General features: G+C 35.2%; 1 protein-coding gene across 1 annotated transcript in view; it reads left to right on the top strand.

Moving 5' to 3' along the window:
* The window catches only part of LOC106117879 (bicaudal D-related protein 1), a 50,006-nt gene that overhangs the window by 23,375 nt on the left and 3,131 nt on the right, over positions 1–23,500 (top strand). The window contains exons 2-6 of the mRNA XM_013312374.1: positions 10,587–10,727; positions 14,331–14,486; positions 14,705–14,878; positions 16,007–16,256; positions 21,447–21,667. Of these exons, the coding sequence (XP_013167828.1) occupies positions 10,587–10,727; positions 14,331–14,486; positions 14,705–14,878; positions 16,007–16,256; positions 21,447–21,667 (942 nt within the window). The remainder of the gene's footprint in view (positions 1–10,586; positions 10,728–14,330; positions 14,487–14,704; positions 14,879–16,006; positions 16,257–21,446; positions 21,668–23,500) is intronic.

Genomic DNA, 23,500 nt, shown 5'->3' with positions numbered 1-23,500 from the left:
GACATGCAGCAAGAAATACAGCTTATGAAATGTCTACAACTGGTTGTAATTTCAGTATTATTTGCATAAAGCAAAAGATAATTTAACAAAGTAATCAGTCGCCAATGTTAGTAGCGAATGATAAAATATAAAATAAGATGTAATGTTGAAACATCTGAATATCCTCCATGAAAGTATTCTGTATTATTAGAAGAGGAAATATTCACTTTCTGTGCATTCTTTTATTCATCGATTGAAGGCAGGCGACGCATCTGTTATTACGGATGACTATGGGAAGCGTTCCCTTCGATATTTCGTCGAATTCAGTTTGATCGTTTGCCGCCTTATGATATAAAAAAAAAGATTGAACTTTGCATTCAATTCTAATGATTTTTAGCTATTGAAGGGAAAAGTTTTTAACCGTATATAGGTTATATTTGACCTAATTCCATGAAGTCAGAAGCGGCATCAAGTTAGTGCGATTTATGCAAATTGATTGCAGTGAAGGCGAATAGGACCACTCCGCCGCGCTGACCTGCGGCTAGCTGCTTGCGGTGCGGGCGGGCGGGCGTTCAATAATCATTACTTCTACCAACTATTAAATGAACGCCTTTGACGTTAAACACTATGTTGTGATGTCGATTTTATTTCAAGTTCACTTTCATCCAGCACGTGTGTACGGTTCTTAACCTTTGCTACATTGCTGTTTTATTCGCGCGTGTGTACACTCTCTTACAAATGCAATTAAGGCAAAGGTCGTTGACTTGTTAGAATAATCAAAAACTATTTAAATACCGTAAATGCATAAAAAGAGCGTGCGAATGCATACTTCAAGTGAATTGTCGTAAACCCATAATTAACTACGACCATTCAACTTGCTTACAATTTAAAGGTAATTAAAAGTAAAGGTTTTATTTTATGGTTTAACAAATAATTTGTATTCTTATAGTTCCTAAAGTTAAATCCCTCTTAATTAGTCAAATTGCCTTAGACAAGTTTGTTCATCATCAACTCACTATACGTGTACATAGCCCACTGAGGGGTCGGAGCCTACCATAAGTTAGAGGTGACTAGGTCATAGTCACGCACGCTGGAAAAGTGTAGGTTGGTTGACTTCACACATATCTTTGAATTTCTTTTGTATTACTATAATAATAGTAAGAAAAATCGTCTCCAATGTGCTAACTGTACAAATGTTAAACCCAAACGAATAGCGTAGCTATTTGTACCAACAATTTAAATTCAGTTTTAACTTCAGTTAAGTAATCGGTTTAATTCTTAGATGTCGAGAAATTCAAAGCACGAACTATGCGCGGCCATTGTGGCCAAATCGTGCTACGATGATATCTCGTACGTGACTTGAGGTACCGACGATTGCTCCTTGCAATGTCTGCTTGTTCGTACAACACATTATTTGTCTGACAAATAACTCTTTTGGCACTGACTGACATTGATTGAAATGTTGACATATAAAAAGTCAAATATTAAGGCTTTTGTAGTGTTTTAACTTCATGTGATGTTAAGGACAAGTTAAGCATAAAAGTCTATATATGAAATTAAAGGAAATTCTTTACTGATTACTTGGTAATTATGACCAATTAATTTATCCCATATTTTTACACCGTAACATATTACGTGTTTGTTATAGTTTTTACAAATCTCTATCACAGTATTTAGGCTACGTTTTAGTAAGTGATTTCTCGCCACGTGCTACAAACATAATTATGATTTGACACGTATATAATCACTAACAATACAAAATGTATGTAATATTTGTATGAATAAATGCATTTTGTAATAGTACTAAAATTTTAGATAAACATTGAATTAATAATTAAATAGAGTTAAATTAAATTGTATAGCTGCGATTCTATAAATTACTGTTTTTTTAATAAATAATATTTTGTTGTTACAGGTAATTCCTACAAATCAAAATAATAAGTTGGTACTATCACCTACTTTGTGAGTTTTAACATCATTCAACATGTTATGTTTAAATTAGACGTCAACTCGTATGGAAACATGTATTGCGTTCAGTAGCACGTCTGGTAACAAACAAGTTATTCCTTATGACACTTTGTCACGAGACTGACAGAATTACGGTCATTGGTACAGATCACAGCTCTCATAGCTTACTTCACGTTCTATTGTTCTCTGTGAGACAGAAAAGAGAACTATTATGACTTTATTTAAAATACTAACGAATTACAGTTGTCCAATAATTAATGAAAACTTTAATCTTTTAAAATGTGTAGTCGAGCACATTAACATCCTACCCATTTTGATGTAATAATGTCCGAAATAAAGCTGTTATCCCAGCAGTTCACTGTATGATATTCGATCCTAAATAGTTTGTGACTACATTCCCTAACCCTGATTATACATTGTGTGCAGTTCTCATAGCCCCTACCTACCCGTTATGATATAATTGTTCATTGACAATCTGCGCCATTCCCACGTTAACTATGAAATCGTTTACCCTCGCATTAGCTGCTTTAACTTAATTAACACAATACCTCTCACAGCTCAAGAATGTTAACAAACTCTGGTAATTGTCTAAAATTGCGGTACTGTTAGATAATTTTATTTTAGAAACTTTTTACTGAAGATAAACATGTTTAAGATAATTATGAATTGTTACCTCAATTACCATCGATAAGTTCACTTAAAATGAAAGCAAAAGTAATACATAGTAGTTAATATATATTTAGTTAGGTCTTCGTGTGAGTCGCTGCGCAGATCATAATTTTGGTTCAGCGGGGCGTACCTGGATAAGGGCTGCGGAGCGCGCCCAAGTCCTTAGTCGCCAAGATATTCGAAAAGAACTATACCAACAAAGTTTAATTACTATAAAATGAAGTCAAACAAAATTTCCCTGACATAAAGATCGGTTTCTGTTTCCTCGAACTTAACACTTATTTGGTTTCTTCCGTATTCTTATGTTCACATAGACGGCCTGGCCGCCTGATTTAATGTTTAATCCATTCTAATTAAATTATTGATTATTTAATATTATAATACGGTGTAGGGTCAAATATCTCTACAATACATTTGTAAAATATATTCAAACTTAAATATGAGCCAGTAATATCTGATTGTTTTCCACTCGAGTCGTTATGATACAAAAAGTATCCAGTCAGGTCTGCCGACCGCCGACCGCCGACCACCGACTCACTAACCTTTATGCTCATAACGCTTCTTTGTTATTAAACTTAGCTAGGGTTGCCACTCTATACTTATTTATATGATGATATTCTTATAAATCATGTTAGAGAAGTGTTTTTGTGTCGATATGACTAAAAATATCACTCTAACTGACTCGTCAATAGCTCTTTGTCAATTGGATCTTGTCAATAGCTATCGCGGTAGTCAGCGCGGTATTAAAAATCTAATAACAAAAATATAGCCTATGTCATGCGGAGATGTGTAGCTTTTCATCAATGAAAGAATGTCGCAAAACGATTCAGTTCCGATTCTATTCAATGCAAACAAAGAATTAAATATTTCCCGTTTACAATATTAGTATAGGCAACTAACTTAAAACTATAAGAATCAGTATTATGTAGATAAATATATTATGAAATGCTTATATACCTAGTTATAGCAGCCCTGCGTCAGTTCCATTTATCTACTTTCCTAAATAACAATTAAGGCTCATTAGCATGTTCAGATTACGCACTCGGAGCATTCTCTCTAGCTTATGTTATTTACCAGTTACGTAGACAATTTATAACTACCGTACTAAATACATAAGTATTCACTTACTCTATGTACATACTATAATTGAAATATTACTTATTTAAATTAGGTTCAATGTGAACTTAAGTAATTTTTAATAAAAAATAGGTTGATTTAAATTTTCATTCACACTGAAGTAGCTCAAAAATATCTTTATTTTATTCTGGATTATAGGACATAACAAAATTTATAAATTTTAACAAACATTTAGTAGTTGGTAGTATTGTGTTATCCGGTACATCACAAGATTGTGCATCTCTATGTCGAGTGCGTAATTAGTTAGAGAAAGTTCGTGTGAAACTGTTTTATGTAGCGAAACTCATCACCAGACAATTAGTATGGTGTTTGGGAACTTTATAGAAGGTTACATGGTTAACATATGTTAATGTAATACGCCTAATATAGTTAAAGAAGTTAATTTATTGTAACAAAGTTAAATTGCCACAACAAACTGCTTTTACAGATTGAGTACTTATAATTGTAACTCTGATCGTAAAACTAAACTAAAAAGTATTTTTGAGGCTTAACGGAGTCTATATGTTTATAAATTTATTGACAACTAGCTTTTGCCCGCGACTCCGTTCGGGCGGAAATAAAGAAAAACTTACTAGCATAAGTGGTCTTCCCGGATACATTCTACATGTAAGCCGAATTTCAACGCGACCCGTTAAGCCGTTCTGAAGATATCTTCTAACAAACATCCATCCATCCATTTAAACTTGCGCATTTATAATAATTAAATATCATAACATTAACGTTGTCTTAGCTTTTCTCTAGTATATCTTTTGAAAGTCTGCGTTTATAAAGATGCATCTTACTAACCTGTTTGACTAGTGACAGTTATAAATGAAGTCAGTTATATTTGCTGTATAGTCTTGTTGTGCGGAAGATCACGGTCAAACAGTAATCGATTACTTTGTTTAATAAAACAATAGCACGAAGCCTTCCTAATTACAATTCAATGTATAATAACTGTTCGTACAACAACAGTGTGTCGCAACAAATAATAACTAAGTTTTCAGTACTATTGTTATTTGACAAAGACTAAATGAGAATGTTAGATAAGCTTTGTCTGTTAGTAAATGCTTTGATATTCGAAATAAAAAAAGAAATTCATTTCCCATCGCCAGTTTTCAATGAAACCTAAACTTATAGACCAATAATATATTATTATTATTTAATTTAACATCCGATTCTCCCTTTGTGGTTTGTTGTTATACTTTGGCTTCTCATTACAACTACCATTTATGTTGTGAAGTGCGGAGGTGCGTTCTCATGGGCTTTTATTACTTTTAATTTATGTGGTTTTGTTCCCATAACATCTTACCATGACAGCTATTGTCATAGTGCGTGTACATTAAGTTTCCCTGGAGTTTCTGTGCCAATGTGTCCCGACCTGTAACACATTGTTAACCGTTAGATTTCTTTTATCTTCACCGTGTAGAAGATTAAACGATCTGTCGTTTAGACTGGCTTTATTTTATCTTGTGCATATATGGACATGATGGTTAATTATTAAACAATACACTAGCAGTTTCAGTTTCAGATCACAAAACTTTAATATTTTCAAAATATAAAAAAAAAATGTTTTCGCTTACCCAAATAATGTCCCCGTCTTAATTCGAATCGTATAAGGTAGGCGCAACAAGTCGTCATCTCAATCGTCACTTATACGTATAGATAAGTATAATTTTAAGATTCAATGTCTTGTCAATAACCTAGATTTGCTTTTATGTGATAATCAGTAGACATTGCGTAAACACTATAAATATATACAAACTTGCAATGGCAAGATCGCGTCTCGTGTAATGGAGATTTTAACGGGTCAAGGTGTTTCGTTTTTAATTTTGTAATTGAATCTTTAATTAGATTTTAAGGTCGGTTTTAAATTCGTCTCACTTCACTTCACAGTTTAATATTTAGGTTGTTTCACAGTTAAGAAATATTTTTGTTGTTATTGAAATGTGGAAAAGGTTTTTTATCCATATCAAGTACGATTGAAGTAAAAAGAAAAGAAAAGAAACAAGAAAGAGGAGGTGAACAAAAGATGGACTTTGTGGTCTGATCTTTGTTATATTTTTCATCATTGTCTATGAACTAAAATAATTCAGCTGGCTAGGTATTATGTTGTACTTTCAACAAATTCACGTCCCACATTCGTTAATTTCAATTGTAGAAAATTAAGGCTAAATCCGCCATTGTGTTGTAGTTGTTGATTTCATTAAAAAAAACGTTGCGCAAGTGACAAAAGAAGCGTGGAAATTAGTTCATTAATTTCATTACATTATTATATGAAAATTTTGACAAGATACAGAGATAATAAGAGAAATTCATCATAAAAACTTCCATTCAATTGTCGCAGTGAACAATATGAACTTTTTTTTTAACTTAAAGAGCCTTTTCAACGTATTTGTAATACAACATGCGACCAGTACTTATTAAGATTGCTTAAAAAAAGTATCGTGACCTCTTTGGAAACTTCACAAAGAGTTATTGGCAGCATTGTTACCAGATATTGTGGCGCGATGTCTCATGGCTCTGGCAGAGGTCGAGCACTGCTTGAGCAATGTCTTCCGCAAAAACTTCTGAACACACACCAGCCAGTGGTGAGAATCGGATGCTTTGCTAAAAAACTGGGTACTGTTATTTAGGGGAAAAATATATGTAATGTTTAAAAGCGAAAGCGGTGATAGCGTCGGAACTAGAGCTTGGGAAGTATAATAGATGTTGCTCTTGATAAGAATGTAGCTTAACTTTTGTGTTAAATACTTTTACTTTTTTTGGTACAAAACATGTACTAAATGAGGATCTTTGCGTAGTTCTCAATGCATACTAATCAAGTAATATTCTCTTCATTCATTTATTTCTTTTTTAAATATTAAATGATGATTGTAAGTGATATTTATTATCGTTTAATTTTAAATGAATACGAACAAAAACTTCTTAATTGTGAATAATTCGAATTGACCAATCTGATGTAGAAGGGGAAATCCTACTTGTTTTGTTACTTGATAAAAAAAAGAGTGTTACAAGATCAGACAAAGGAAAAAAATATTACGTCATTTACGGACGTTAAGGAAACGGCCATGACGGGAGAACAGAATAGACTTCACTGAAAATATACACGAAATGGAATCCTTAATAAATTTACTGGCACATAATAATGTCGTTAGGACAAACCTTGACGAAGTAATATTATTCTGCATTAAAAATATCAAAGTGAACGCTTCAAAATGTTACCTTGAGTATATTATTGAAGCATATTTGAAAGACGTATAAACGCAGAAGTTTCGCACGCGCGGTCACGTACGCGCACGCAGCTGTGACGTCACGGCTTGCTGCTCATACTGACTGACTGGCTGGAAGGTAATTCGTTTGCTTGTACGAGGAAAGCAACTGCTTGCTTACATACGAAATACGAATTCATAAAATGTCCTTGAAAATTTTCGATTTACAGACGTTTTCTGTCATAATATATCGCCAGATAAAGAAGCAAAACTACAAATTCTTTTGTAAGACACCCAATTTGACCACGCTGGATTTGTCAATGTTATTAAAATTACTTCAAGAGTTTTATTTATTTGATAATGATTATTTATTATTGTGGAATGTAAGGGACATTACGTGAGCCTGCACTGAATTCAGTGAAAGCGTACACATTAGCGATGTCCGTCATATGTGCTGCCATTTGTATGCAACAGGACAGGCAGACCCAAAGATGACAGGGTCGTACTCAATAATTTAGAATAATTAATCATTTTTGAAGCGAATTTTACGACAAATTAAGTATGTACTTTTTTAATAAAACAAGAACCATTCTGTACGTTTGTACTGTCAAATTAAATAATTTAATAATCAGTGAGATTTGTTTGTTAGAAAAAAAAATCCAAGTAAATTTGGCCACCTTAAAGATAATTGTAGGTAAAAATTAAAATAAAATTACATTTGCATTATTACAAATCACTTGTCGTGACCGTTATTTTGTAAGTTAAACTATATAAGCACTGAATACAACCCTGTGCACATTAGGCTTAGTCAGAGTTTGTGGCACTGCATCTTAATGACCTCACGTGGATTGATGAAATGCCTGTTTCACACGAGGGTAATACAATAAGGCGGAACAGAAGAGACAGCGCAGAAATACTATTGGTTGAACACTCAGTTACTGTCAAACTAATATGCACTGTCCTGTCTCGGCGTGTGTCATTGTTCTGCCTTCGTGTGAAATGAGAATAAGGACGCGTGTTGGTAATGGTGACGGGGAGGAGCGGCCCTAATCGAATTCTAACAACCTTTGTAATGTGGGCTGAAATCATTGCAAATGTTACATTAGTATTAGCTTTTATAATGTTAATCTAAAATGACTTGATTATAATATATAAAAACATTTATTTACAGACGATTTGAATGATAACTTATTCTATAAAATGTCTTGTCCTACTCTATACAAATAATTTAATAGAATCTTATTTAAAAAATTCTCGTATCACAACATTAGTTACCATACTCCTCCGAAACGGCTTAACTGATTTTTATGAAATTTTATATGCAATTTGAGTAGGTCTGAGAATCGGCTACCTTCTCCCGCGATAAATAGTATTGTATGAAATTAACATTGGAATTTAGATATCAATGAAAAATAATTATTATACAGCCACTCGCCACTCACGACTTATATTTCTGTAGCAGCAACAACTGGTTATACTCGATGCGACGAGATATATCTTCAAAATTAGACGTGAATAAGACGATTTTATAATGCCTCATGAAAGTTTAAACAATTTGAAAATATAAAGACAATTTGAAATAACTATGCGATAATGTATTTATCCAAGTTAACCTTTTCCAAATCATATGGATGTCAAATGCAACTAATAAGAGCTCTATTGTTCGAAGCTATCATACAGAGCTGGTGGAGCACAATGGTCTGACTGTCAGTGATCGTTGCATTGTCACAATACATTACTCTAATTTACATCACTATGCGGCGATATGTTGCTTTTGGATGGAGGATTTGTTTCTTTGTTTACAATAAGTCTTTTTATTAAAGGTTAATTTAAAGTTATGCCATTATAGTCTTGGAGATTATACAACAATAACTCATATATTATTTATTTAAATAAAAATTCAGTAGAAATTCTTGATTTTTATTTTATTATCTTAGTCATATTGCTTATGATCAAAATGATTATAAAATCTAATATAAAATAGAAAATCAAAACTATAAAAATCGCTCTACTTTTTTAATACTTTTATTTTTACAATGACAACAAAGGTAGACATGATCGTTTGAAACAATGAAATTTGAATAAAGTGAAAACCCGATAAAAATTATAGAATACGAGTAAAAGCAACAAAGTTATCTCCATTGAAAAGTTCACGGTACAAATGTTGAACTAAGAGGCAAGTTATTTGAACCGAGTCTCATGCGACAACACAATGCAGAGACCTCGTCGCTGGCTTTCTAATGCAGACCAAAAAAATTGTAGCACAATGTCATAGTGAAAATATTACTAGTTTATAATATGTCTACATACGATACGTGATATAAAGAATTATAAAAGTAAAATTTGTATAGGTGTTCTTGTCTGACGCAATTCTCCATTGTACGAGACTTCAAGCAGACTGTTGACAATGTCTGCATTTTATTTGCGTTTAAACCGTTCCATTCTTCGCTAAATAATACCGAAATGATTACATTTCAATGAAACAATATAAAAATTATTGATTTACTTTTTTTATTAATTTTATATTATACATTGTCTATGACGTCTTCTTTTGTGTTCATGTGAGTTATTTGCAAATAATATTTTGTAATTAAAAGGGGATGAACTTTAAACACTTTTAAATATTTCTTCTGACTTTAAACGAAATACATTATAAAAACAATCGTTTTAACCAATAACTAAATGAAAATATGTTTTATGTTAACCTGACAAAATGTCAGTATTTTCACTGTCACTTTCACTACGAACTAAAGTATTAAGCATTTATCATGTTAGACACGCTGAAACTTGATTGTTAATTAGTCAAAGTCAAGCGTAGGAAACGCTAGGTTTCTATACGCAGTTAAAAACAATTGCCAAGCAAACGGGCGGAAAGCGGGAACAAATACGTGTTTCCTGCGTACTATCGGGGAATCTGGCGGTATTCCACTTGTACATTTCACAACTAATGAGATAACTATGCATACAGATAACAGGAACCCGCTTCTAAGAAAAGATTTCTGTCAGTGGTACACGACTAATTGCTTTTTACTAATATCCCTTCGTTTGCCTCACTGCTATAATGGGTTCTTATGTAAGAAGGCACGAAGTTTGTCTCATTGCAAGGAACAAAGAAAATTATTCTGTAAGGTCAACACTGCGAAGGGTCTTGACTGTACACCGTCAGAGGAAGTCGTCAGGAAGTTCCCACTGTCACTTTGAAGACGTCACATACTTAAGTCTCATGGTTTATTGAAAATGCATCACCTTAGGAAATATAACATGGGTACTAACGAACATATCTTCGTATTGTGTTAAGTAGATATGAACTGTATTTAAAATGTGCTCACATTTTATATAAAGTATAACATTCAAATGCTTAAAGGTTTAACATAAATGAATTCGCTCTCCTAGCATAAATACAAAACAAAATTTTAACCGTATTCAGCGTAATTTTATGATCGAAGAGAGAATCTTAAAGTTAAAATGAGAAATCTGTGCTGAAAATCTCATTGACTGATCATTAAATATCTTGATGAGCCGTAAGCACCAGGCTGTAAGCAGCGGCAGGTTGTACTTATTATCTTTTGCAGTTTCTCTGTACATATAGTACTCGCGACGTTCTCGTTTTGCATGTTTACTAATGTTATCTTTTGTTTTTAGGAGTTGGAGCAGGAGAAGCACCTCCTGCGGCGGCGACTGGACACGACGCAGGGCGAGTACGAAGCGCGCTTGCTCGAGCTACAAAATGATATTCAACACCTCACCAACAAGATCGATTCAAAGGACACCAGCCTCAAACAGGTAAGCATGTAGCTTTCGGGAAGACGCTTTTATAGAGCGGTGTTGATAACACCTTCACTGCCACTGACCGTCTTAATATAGTATTTGCCGATGATGTCATGACGTAACGCGTTAACTGACAGTACCGAGAAGGCAACCGCGGTGTTAGTGGGAGTTGGAGTCATCGGCAAACTTTCCGCGCGCTTAATACTTAGAACTTTCAGACAAACTTATGACATACAGCGATGTAATATTTGCCTGTAATGTTCAATACTATGTTATATGTTATTTTGTTAAGACCATTATACCCCGTGTGAACAACTCAAATTATATTAAACATCCGACATAGAATGCATTATCAGGTGCCAATCTTAATAGGCTCCGATGCCCGCGAGGCTAATTGTCGAGTCCCAGTGTCGGCTGAACAATGGACTGCGTTCAGCCGTTGACCTCTAAATCACGAAAAATAACTATTGTTAACTAAATTCACGGGTTTTTTCACCGGACGAGGTAGAACCCTACGTGTCGAGTCAAGGCTGTTTGTGGGGCCCGATTTACAGCGCTTTTTATTTAACAAAAAAATCTAAAGCAGAAATACAAAAGCAAAAGTTTTTCTTCTAGAGGCCTTTTAAAATTTTACATGTTTCAATGAACCCCTACGTTAACTTGTAAACTTTATTACCCATGATAGTGAAACCTCTGTTTGAACATCCATAGATTCCCGGAGACATAATTGGTCTACTTTTAGTGTTATTGAATTAAACCATTCACCCTTATTCGTTTTATACGATATAAATAAAAACATCCAATGTTTACAAGGCATCGAGTTTCCTCGTAGTCATTTGTTACTATCAGTGAAAGAAAGACAATTCCGTGAACAATGTGGCTTTTTTACTGAACGTTAATTGTACCTTCAATATTCAGTTTCTGACATACTAAGGTCATGGCTTACAATAATGACTAATAGATTGATGACTATCGGCTTTGTTGACCTTGAAAATATGAACCGCTGTGAGTGGAGCCCCACCTCACCGAAACCATACGTTATAGCGCCGTAAGGAAATTTCTAGCTCGGATTATCCTACCGAGGATTATGAGCTTTACTTGATCAACTGTTAACGTAAAGCAATTAGGATTTAATAGGATTATAACAGCACTTTGCTAATGTGATACTTAATATTATACATCAATAACTATACAAAATTATAAAGTTCAAGTAAGGGATTGAAAACAGTTACAAAAGAGACAAATAAATCATTTTTGTATGATTAGGGATTTTATCAAAATGAATTGATATATTCAATAAGCAAATAATAATTTATTATTATTGTTTTCAAATGACCCAGAATATATGTAATACGTATTTTCAAGTGAATTTCATGTATTATACCAAAGCTGAAAATAAATTAAAGTAGGTTTATATTATAGTGACGTCAGTAACGTTGTTTCTAATTAAAAGGTTCCGATGAATTAGGTACCCTGGCGTGTCCCCCGGCAAGGTCGCCCGGCCACGCCTAGACACCCTAATTGCCTGCCACTACCTACACTGTGACGTCACAGTGCTAGGCGCAGCCGCCGTGTCGTAATTAATTTAAAAGCTGTTTTATTTATAAACCAAAATAGCTATAATAATCTGACGAGCGATTGATTTTCGTGTTACTAAATGGTTAAACTTACTGTGAAAGTCCTATAAAAAGATGCTCACAAAAATAATAACTAAGATTGTTATAGGTTAAAGTTAAGTAAGAGTTAAGTAGAGTTGAAATATAACTAGTTAAAAAGAATATAAACGACGAACGATCTTGCCTTTTTACATATAAAAGGAATGAGTAATAATGGGGTTACTATGGTCCTATTCATAACCACACCTTCTATTTGCCTTCGTTATTTCTTTGACCAACACTGTCTCGGTCGTAAAATATGAAACGACGAACATAAAACAGCAACTCATTGCATATTGACGCCGACTCAATCAATCGAACACGCCGAGTTAAGCTGCGCACTATTGCCAACAGAGCATCTTATTTATCTGCAATGTTTGTTAACCGAACTGAATTTCAACAAAATTATTACTAAATTACAATGAAATTATACTAAAATTGCAAATAGAGATTTGTTTATGAATAAACTACGAATAATCTTATTATTCACACCGTTTAAATATTAATAATAATAAAGTAACCAGCTAAATTAAATGACCAAATTCTTCCAAAGAAGTAACTAATATGCGTTGGTAAGGACCAGTTACAAAACTACCTGAAGGTTACGCCGGAAGTCAACAACGACCTCGTAGGACCTCATCACGTCGACAAGCCGAGGTTCGGAAGCTCTTGTCGGTCTGTCATCATATCCTCTCGTAACACTGCCCTTCCGACGTATCTACTCAATAACAACTTAGTTGTTTATATTTTTAGTGTCGGTTTTCACTGCTTATTGTCTCTGTTCATTCAAAGACAATAAAAGGGATTACAATAACTATATCGACAGTGGAAATTTACTGTTATATTAATTAGATAGATTTCGTAAGTGATTGGCCACACCTCTTCCTCTTTACTAATTACGACGCAAACTTGTCTTGCATAAATTTAAAACTTAATGGTAATTATGAGTCAAAAATTAACCGAATCCGACATTTAATGCAAGTTTTCATCACCATAACATCACTACGTAGAAATTTAAGGAGTGTTTTTTTTGTTTTTTGTTTATAGTAATGGTAGATCGGATTGCGACTACAAATAATATCATCCTTAAACTCAAAACATCTCACCTAAGCCTACGTTGTACATCGGCGTCACGGCCGCTTGCGACCTCAGACCTGCAGGAAACCGTGGTTTTGTAATACCTCAGTCCATTATGATACCCTATAACGATAGTCCGAAGGGTTAGATTGGTGCAGCAGCGATCCATCTGCTGTCTTTCCACGCGTTAACGTGATTAACCACGCCAACTGTAGGCGCTGTTCGAGCTCGGCCGAACATAGACTTGAGTTTTTCTGGAAGCGTTAACTAGTTAGCTTTTTGTATGTTTATTCAGAGTTTGATTGATTTTTTAAACATTTACTAAAGTCACTATTGGGTTCCATACAGGTAACGATGTGAAATAAATGTTGCGTCGATAATATTTCAATCATCGTATTTTATTTCAAATATCTACTTTGAAATACCAATGCTATTTTATCAGACACCATTCCTTATGCTGCATCATTCTATTCACTTTGAATATACTCTAACCTTTGTTACACAGTTACAGATCAATGTTACAGTTATCTAAAGCTAGATCTACAAAAACTACGTTTTTAGATCAAATAAAATTGCCAGTAAGGACACTTTTAATGTTAAATATAAAATTATACGAAATATATTTATCACTAAGAGTAACCAGTTGATGAACAAATTAAAACAAACTCTATTCGTTTAAAGATAAAGACTGATTTATATTATTAGCTTAATGGTATAGTTTGTTTAATTATCCGCAATAAATTGTACTCCGCCAATATCTACGCATTGAACCATCGATACATCAGATTCACAATTAGATCAGGGTCATCTTTGAATTACTTAATAACATTTTTATAATAATTTTGGTTGAAATTTAACATCGATTTCCTTGTTTCTATTGTATTAGCGTGATGAGGAGAAGGCCGGCCTGATAGCAGACCTGACGGCGCAGAACTCTCGGCTGACGACGCAGCTGCAGGCCAGCGCGGCGACAGAGGCGCAGTTGCTGGCTCAACTGGACGAACTCAAGGACCAGTGCTCTATGCGGAAGACCAGTCTGCAGGTACACAGCACATTCCACAAATCTTTATAAATATAAACACAAAAAACAAACAACAATATCAAAGAGGCATCAAAAAGAGATGGATTTCCGTAAAAAGTGTCCTCGACACTCGGTACTTTCAATTGTAAAAATAGAGCGTGAGTTTACCTGTACTTAAACATATTCATTAACACTAAAATATTTAGATCCACAGTGTTTAAAAAAAACTGTTCCTTCAGGAGCACATGCAAAGCCTGAAGTCACTGAAGGCGGAGCTGGCGCTGGTGAGCGACAAAAAGACCGAATTGGAGCGGCGGCTGGCTGGCGCGTTGCGGGACAAGGATGGTCTGCTGCAGCAGCTCGACGAGGCAGCTGATAGGATCGCCGCGCTCGAGCGACAGCTCAAGGAACAGGTACATTGTCACACACACATGATCACATTACGATGAGAGAACTTTTTTAACATAGTTAAACCAGACAAGACAATGATTCTGTCTTTTCTCTATAACTGAATGTAATTCGCCGTTGTTCTCTGTATCATCATAGTGTGTCGCTTGTTTGTGCACAGCACTTGTATGATTACAAAAGCGCGGCCCAGACAGATTACAAAGTGACGGTTAATCCGAAAGATGATCTATTTGATACGCTCAACGTGAACCAATGTTGTAAACACACACTTAATCCTTTTACAAAAGTTCTCATAGAAAACATTTACGTTTAAAATAGACGGAGGTAATTGTAAGAGGTTAACCTCCTCTTTCATAAAGGATAATAAATTTCCTACATGTCCTTTTTTATAAAATTATTGACTTAAAACAAAACATGTTTCATAGATTTTAAAATTGAATAAACCGGGATTTGGAATTTTTACTTTAGTTCTATTTCCGGGCAGAGGAATTTGTTTCTTAGTAAGTAATCCATTGTATGCATTCACAAGACTTATAAGTACTTATACTCAGTCGTATGGGTTTTCCTCACGTTTTTCTTCACAAGTTTTCCTTTAACGTTAGCCCGAATACAATGTTTTAAATAAAACTTACTTATCACGGTATTTTATTATTATGTTATACGTGTACAGTCACAATAGTTCTTAGACCGGAAATGTTTGTGATAAACTTTGTGGAGATCCCTTTCACAACTTGAGCAATACTTGAAGAACAATACAGGCTACAATTTAACTCGTCTCCCACAGCAAAGCACTTAAGATACACTATCAACACATTGCCTAATCTCATTTCTTCTAAGGCTCCGAAGCCTTATAATTTAAGAAGCGAAAATTTACATAAAATCAGCAATTTGCTGCGACGTAAGTAAGTTGGCATGAGCCAATTTATTATTTTATAGACTAACTGAAGATTATTAACAGATTGTGTTAAAATGAAGTATTAGGGAACAGCGGCCATGAACATATTGATTCAAGATGGACTGCTATGCACAAGATTGCGGTCATCCAATGAATAAGGCGAAGAGGCTTGATCATTGGATATAATTTCAAGTGTTGTTGCTAGTAACATGTTCTAAACATTACCTAATCTCTCCAGGAGCACCTGTATCAGAACACTTTGAAGGAGTTGGAGCGTCTGCAGAGGTCTCACGACACTTTGGCGGAGCGCGTCGGCGCGCCCGAAACTGAGCACACAGAGAGCGCGCGCTCGCTGCATGCCGAGCTGGAACCTGACGACCAGGGCGAATTGGAGGGAGACGGCTGGCTGCGTGCAGAAGCTGTTCAGGTCTTCAAGCAGCTGCGCACGCTCGCGCTGCAGCTCAACACCGGGCACGATGACGACTCCGGTAAGTTAACTCTCCCAAATAATATTCAATTTAATATCATTTTTGCTTATCTGCCCTAATTTTTAACTAACATTTGTTCATCCATTTCGTTCAATTTTATCATGTGTAACGCAGAAGCAATCCTCGATTTCCACCATATACTTAAAAAAAACAAGTTTCCGAAAACCAATTTGCAGTATAGCAATCGTATCGAATATAGCGGTACCGCGTCCTCTCGCAGTTAATATAACGGGACAGGAAACTCGATTATATTGAGTACAAAAATGTTACGTATTTTAGAGAAGTCTTATTAATAGGAAGTATAATCTAACCTCACCCAAAACACCTATAAATTAACTAAATACCTATGTTTAGTAATTCTAAATAAAGATTTCAACGTGCACAAAAAAATCACTCCAACGACAAATCGTTTTTATTTTTAAACGAATCTATAAGATTTACTTTTTGTTTTAATATAATCTTCTATCAGTCTTTGTAAACTATACAATGAAATCGATACCTTCGTTAACGAGAGAAAGAGTAAGCAGCATTTGATGTAAACTAGTTAGAATGAGATGGTGTAATAGTTTTAATTTCGTTGTCGGTGATGTGTGCGGCGCGCGGCGGACCGTGAACAAAATCGAAAGCCCGCGCCCGCGCCCGCGTGCGGCGTGCGGCGTGCAACGTGCGGCGGCGTGCGCACTCGCGCTGACCAACAGCACATTAATACATACGTTTCTATCATTGATTATTTAATTATCATTACAACTTCTAGTTAAGCATGTAAAACATTTATTTATCATTGATGTTAGTAGACTACTTTAGTAAATACTAGATTCTAAGGTACAAAAGCTACATATAATACATAATTTTGTCTCTCTTGTGTGTATATGACGTACATTTGTCGTAGTGACGTCACTATCTGGCCAACCTAACAACAATAAATCTAGTGTCCAACATGCAAAGTGACCGACCCCTGTGACCGGTGCTTGCCCCCTGTCTATGTCCGGTACAAAGCTCCTAGTAGACAAAAGGAAACTGTAAGCACTTCATCCATTTAAAAATAACCAGCTTTTACTCATTATATTATAGCTAGGAGGTCTATTTTGTTGTAAATGTTACTACAGCAATCTGTTGAATTAAGCACTAGTCACTTCGACTAATCGTCAATTCCTAGAAGAAAAATGAGGAATGCAAACCAATATCGTTATTTTTGAAAGATTTGTTCAATGTAATAAATTATAAAATAGAATGGCAATAGTCTCTAATCTTACGTAAAAAAAACCGTAACTAAGTGGACAATAACACGTCCCGAACGTGTCACTCGGATCTGTCGTGAACAATCCAAGGTACACTAAAAACTATATTATCCAACACTTTCTCCGACCACAGCTTATCTAACGAAGATAATCTAATCTGGACAAGTGTGAAGTGAGCATTTATTGTGGAAATGGTAACAAGTTATAACTACACCAGTAGGGCACATCGCATCGCATCGCGTGACTGTTTTGTAGGGCACGTGTCCAAATACATTGGTTTTTATGATATCATATACGGAACTATAGCACTTATGCCCTTAGCAATTCGTTCCGGTTTCGTTTCAATTCAGTTTTACGATGTTTTTTTGTTTCCGCCACGATTTTGGTCGAGGGGAGTTTGTTGGATCGTTATGTTTGGTTGCTACAAGTTTCTGATTGACCTATTTATTATTTCTATTTTTTAATACTGCAAAATTAAAGTCGCTGTGTTCGCTCGATTACTGTATACGTTAAATATAAATGAATGCTTCAACTAACTGATATTACATTTTTTTTGAATGTAAAAGAAAGTTTCTAAATTTTAGCAATAAAACAAAATGTAATAAAACGTAAATATCAGTCAGTTGATTTAGTCACTATTAGGAAGTATCGCTTATTGAACAAATAACATTTCTTGTTAGTTATAACGCATACATTATACAAGATAAATTTCCGCAAAGCAATAACCGCAAGAAGATAGAACCGCAAATTACCTTATAATACATCGCGACACATCACTACTTCCGACATCTGAGCCACGCCAATATACAACAAAAAGACTTAACTACTTACCAACTAAATACATAACTAATAGTACCAACCTTCAGAAACTGCACAAAAGAAATAGTGTATTTACAATTAAAAAGTATTTGTAATCCATATAAAAACCACTAAGATAATGAAATGTGAAAACCCGTCCCTACATACATAGTTCACAAACTAGAACGTTTTTCTACTTTTGCAATTAGTTTAGGAGCAACCAAGTAGCTAAGGTTAATCGACATCACGATTATCTTCCAATTAAATGGAATTGTAAGAAACGAGTAGAATATACAACAGACCAAACTGTGGACGTCACGTCACGAGTTTGTGTCGTGTCGTGCCGCACGATTTTAAAACCTTTGCTGAATCAAATCGTTAATGATGACAGATTATTTTACCTATCAAATGTAAGATCTTGGGGCATGTTCGATAAACTACGAGATAGAGATTATTGCACATTAAACCACAAAAAAATGTCTAAAATCCTGAGTCTTTAAATGTGAAGATTACTATTATATTTTTTCACATAGTTTCTTTAATAAGATTTTGACCGTTTACATAACTTCTTACATACACTATTTTCCTATGTAATATATAAAAATCGAGAATTCGGTGCTTATATTATAATCCCTTATCAGTGGGGTAATTTGAACGTGACAAGTGCATGATTAGTTCCGTTCGCACGTGTCTTTATATACGTACAGACGTGACAGATCTATGTGACATTGTCTAATGTAGCACGGTCGTTATATCTCATACGTTTTTGAATTATACATTTACGTATATAGAGGTACTTACGAATTGCGTACGGGGATAGTTTATCTGTTGAATTCAACCTGAGTTCAATTTGTTTTTAAATATTTATTTACATATCGGTTCTTTTATGGTCAGATTAACAATTTACTGCACTTAACATTAGCGTCCTGATAAAGTCAAAGTCTAGTGATAGTTCTATAACCAATGATTATAAAAATATGTGAGCCATATTATATAGTCGTCATGCAACTAATGTGATATACATTAAGTGTGCAGCAGCGGCAGTGAGAACGCATTGTACAATCGGCAACTCAATATTGCATCTCGAATTACGATACACTTCAACGTATAAACTTATAGCGAGAAAACAGTGTAATAAAAAACAGAAAGGTGACAAAAATGTTGTATTGTCAAGTTCAAAAAACCCAATTTAATAAAAATAAACAAAATGTTGTTCCGTTAAGATACATACAGTAAAGTACATTTAAACAAAAAGCAAGCTTACAATGAAACAAATTGAGAAATTTTACCCTTTAATTGTAATCTCTGGGTTTAAGATTCAGAGGATTCAAAGGGTACATGTTTACCTCCGCACTTAGAGACGTATGAAACTAAAAGTAGACTTTTTATTTGGATTTACTATGAGAAATTTACACTAGGATTAGCGTGTCGTAAAGCGTATGACTTGCACCAGACCGTACGTCAATCGATCAGTGCAAGTCGAAGGCGAGGTTTCCTCATCGGCCGGTGTCCCGTGGACAATGCACGTTATTGCATTACACTCTCGCCGCGAAAGTGTCGCCCCTGTCGCTCCCTGTCGCCAGTGAAAGCCAGCCTTTGTTAGCCGCAGCGCCACTGATGACGGCGTCACTCTAATATTTGTGAACCCTTCATAACAAATATCTCATCGTTTTAGAGCTGAGTATTCTAAACTGAAGGGAGAAATAAAATTATCTCTTTCTATCAAACTATTTTTCTTATGTTAGTCTTTTATCACAGATTTAATATGAGGCAGATGTATTGACTAAAATTTACTTCACCGAGCACAAGCCCATCGCGGCTGCAGTGCCTCTGATTATGATGAGTTGTGACATTGTTATTTCCTATTACAATTTATTGAATCCTTAGTATCGCTATCGCTATCGTTGACCACAATATACTCAGTAGCAAGTGCACGAGTGTCATCTTGTGGTTATAAAGGCGTGACCTAGTTAGACAAGGATATGTTCTACTAAGATGCAAGGATGTTGTTATTTGCAATTAAATATTTATAGTAGCAGGATCGATACTTTTCATAATAAAACACTAGCATACCGATGACAAAAGTAAAGAGCCTTACCATAAACGTAAGACTTCAGAAATGATTTCATTGTTTGTTTGCATTCAATTGACTGAACTACTGAACCGATTTGACAATTATTTCAATGTTCGGAAGTTACACTTTACCTGGGTAACACAGGCAATATTAATACAGTTTTTAGGGTTCCGTACCTCATAGGAAAAAAACGGAACCCTTATTGGATCACTTTGTTGTCCGTGCGTCTGTCCGTCAAGACCCTTTTTCTCAAAAACGCGTAAAGGTATCAAGCTGAAATTTATTTTTATTTTGCGAGGACGAAGTCGCGGGCAACTATTATTTCATAATTGGAACAATCAAAGTGAAATCGAAGTGTGCTGTCAATGACGTCACGTCTCGTCTACACGTATCCATTGCACAGCAACACACGTCAAACGCGCGTCCTGCGGGTGTCGGACCATCGGGGCTATCGGACATCCGACGCCGGCTTCAGGGTAGCGTCCAATGCTAGGTCACAATATACATACTGGCAAACAACACAACTTTTTAAAATCTTTGATGCAATAAAAAGTGTCAACAAAACAAAAAAGTGTTTTGTAAGCGTTACAGTTTACAGTTACTCATTAAATATATGCATTTTGCAACTTTTATTATGACCTGCAATTAAGTATATTGCTCAATTGCCTCATAATGTAAGCAAGTTTTATAGTAGAGCTTTTAATGCAACCTGCGTTCTCAGGCTGAGGCTGACCGAATGGCTTCGACCTTCGCATTGTCGCCTTGTATGACAACTAATCTCTTCTTACAACATTTAGTTTTACATAAAGGATATTATAAATGTGATTTCGAAATTTATGTCGCTATTTTATTATATTATAAAAACCAACCAAAATGTGTCTCATGCTACAAAGGAATAGCGCTAAATTTAATGTTTTTTTTAGCTACCAAAGGTTTTATTAGGCGTAAATATTTAAAAGTAATGAGAAAAAGATTAATGGCGTCTGTCTTCTGTATGATGTCATAAGTTTTTAATTCGTTTACGTACATATATAACAAGACAAGGGTAATGGTGCAATATAACTATTGCTAAATTTCCAGGGCTGCACTCGGACCTTTCTCTGACGTCGTTAGACGGCGAAGAGGGCGAGACCCTGCGTCGCGGGGCCCTGGCGGCGGCGTGCGCGGACGCAGTGGCTGCCTACGCCACGCTTGAGGGCTCGCGCGTGAGAGACTCCATCGCAGCGCACGCGCGCAGGGCCCTCGAGCGCGAGCGACAGATCGACGAGAAGAATGACATCATCGCTGATCTCTCCTCCAAGGTAAGGATCCTAAAGTATAGTACTATTCAAACTTTAATGCGGCTCGCAATTTCTAAACAGACACAGCTTTATACAACATTAGATATAAACATACATTCATCATCAGCTCACTATACGCCCCCACCGAGGGGCTCGGAGCCTACCCTAGGTTAAGGGTGATTAGGCCATAGTCAACCACACTGACCAAGTGCGGGTTGGTTGACTTCACACATATCTTTGAATTTCTTCTCAGATATGTGTAGGTTGCATCACGATGTTTTCCTTCACCGTAAGAACGGCGAATATAAACATACATTTCCGCAATAAAATTTAGATTCTGTGATTTCTACGAGCGCATGCAGGACTTTGATGATTCTAACGGTTATATTAATTTGAACTCGACGTCTAATATTAACTTTAATGGTTTATAATGACTACGTTGCCGTCAACATTGTAATACTATTCGCTTGCAGGCGCACAAACTGCCGTACTTTTATTAACATCTGTTTCACAACATTTAAATTGATAGTGTTTAACATAATCGTGAATACGCCAAAACTAGATTTATTATTTAAAGCACCATCTAATCACAGAACAGTTTAACTCAATCACAATAATGATCTGTAAAATTGAAAAGCGATTGATAATAACATAACAGCATCGATCTTAGACCGTAAACCAGATGAAATTGAAAACAATATCGGTAGGAAATCGATTTATACCGGCACAGTACAGCACAGAGCGAACGGTAAACGAAGCCACTGAGGTAACGATGGTAACGGCCAGTCGTAGTCTCACTCACGAATTCATGTATTTAAACGGTCATACGTCAGTCCTCTTTGTTTGCTCTTTCAAAGACACGTTACAAAATGATCCAAATTCTAACCAATAAAATTTTAATAAATTAAAAATATATACAAATAAAACAATATTTAAAATCTTTCAACCTTATTACTCGAATCGTTTATGACAAATCAACCCACTTACAACCTACGCAAGATCGTTTAGCCGACATGTCCAGTCTGGTCATTATGTCCATATCTGGCAGACAACTGACAAACAATGAACCAAAACCAGTCTCTCGACTCCCAGTTTAGTCCGAGCAAGTTCAGATGAGTCGTGGTCGTAGGCAGAACTAATGAGGTCTCAACTTATGATAAAAGAACTCAAATTAATAGCTTTTTATATTTGCTACAATTTTAGAAAATCTTGCTCAATAGTATTTTACCTATTATAGAGATATTTTGATTGTTTATTTCTCATTTGGAAATTTCCTTCTTTAAATGTTACATTTTGCAATGAACACTATATATAAAGTAGGGTTAAGGAATATTACGTATTAGTAAAAGTTAACGTTACAATATGAAAAATCTAGAATCGTAAAAAATGAAATTTAATTTACAGTAAATCTTACACACGGTAAATTTTTACTCAAACACAATAACACGATCGACACTACTAAATTTTATAAAAATCATTTAACCTTACTAGCTAGTAGCTTGTTACTCTTGTGTTATTAGAAAGAGACGGAGCATTCAGGCTTTACAAAGCGAGCTAGGTTGACCTGGGTGACGTCAGAGCGGTCGCTGCCTCCACACGACATGGGTCGACGACCAGCCAGAGTGGTCGCACTCCAAAGAGAGTTTATATGCTAAATACAATGCGGTACAATCTTAACTGATCGAAACTATAGTTTTATTATAGCGGAGTTTTATTATATTCATTGTTACTTTATAAACTAACTAGCGATTCGCTTTAGTGACAAAAATTAAAAAATAACAATCCGCAAAGTGTTAAATTAACCTCATGCTGATATCCCACGACTTTATATTATAATAATTTTAATAATTCCTC

Source organism: Papilio xuthus, unplaced genomic scaffold (genome assembly GCF_000836235.2).
Source record: "Papilio xuthus unplaced genomic scaffold, Pxut_1.1 DF827679.1, whole genome shotgun sequence".
NCBI lineage: Eukaryota > Metazoa > Arthropoda > Insecta > Lepidoptera > Papilionidae > Papilio > Papilio xuthus.
This window is presented reverse-complemented; position numbering and strand designations above follow the sequence as displayed.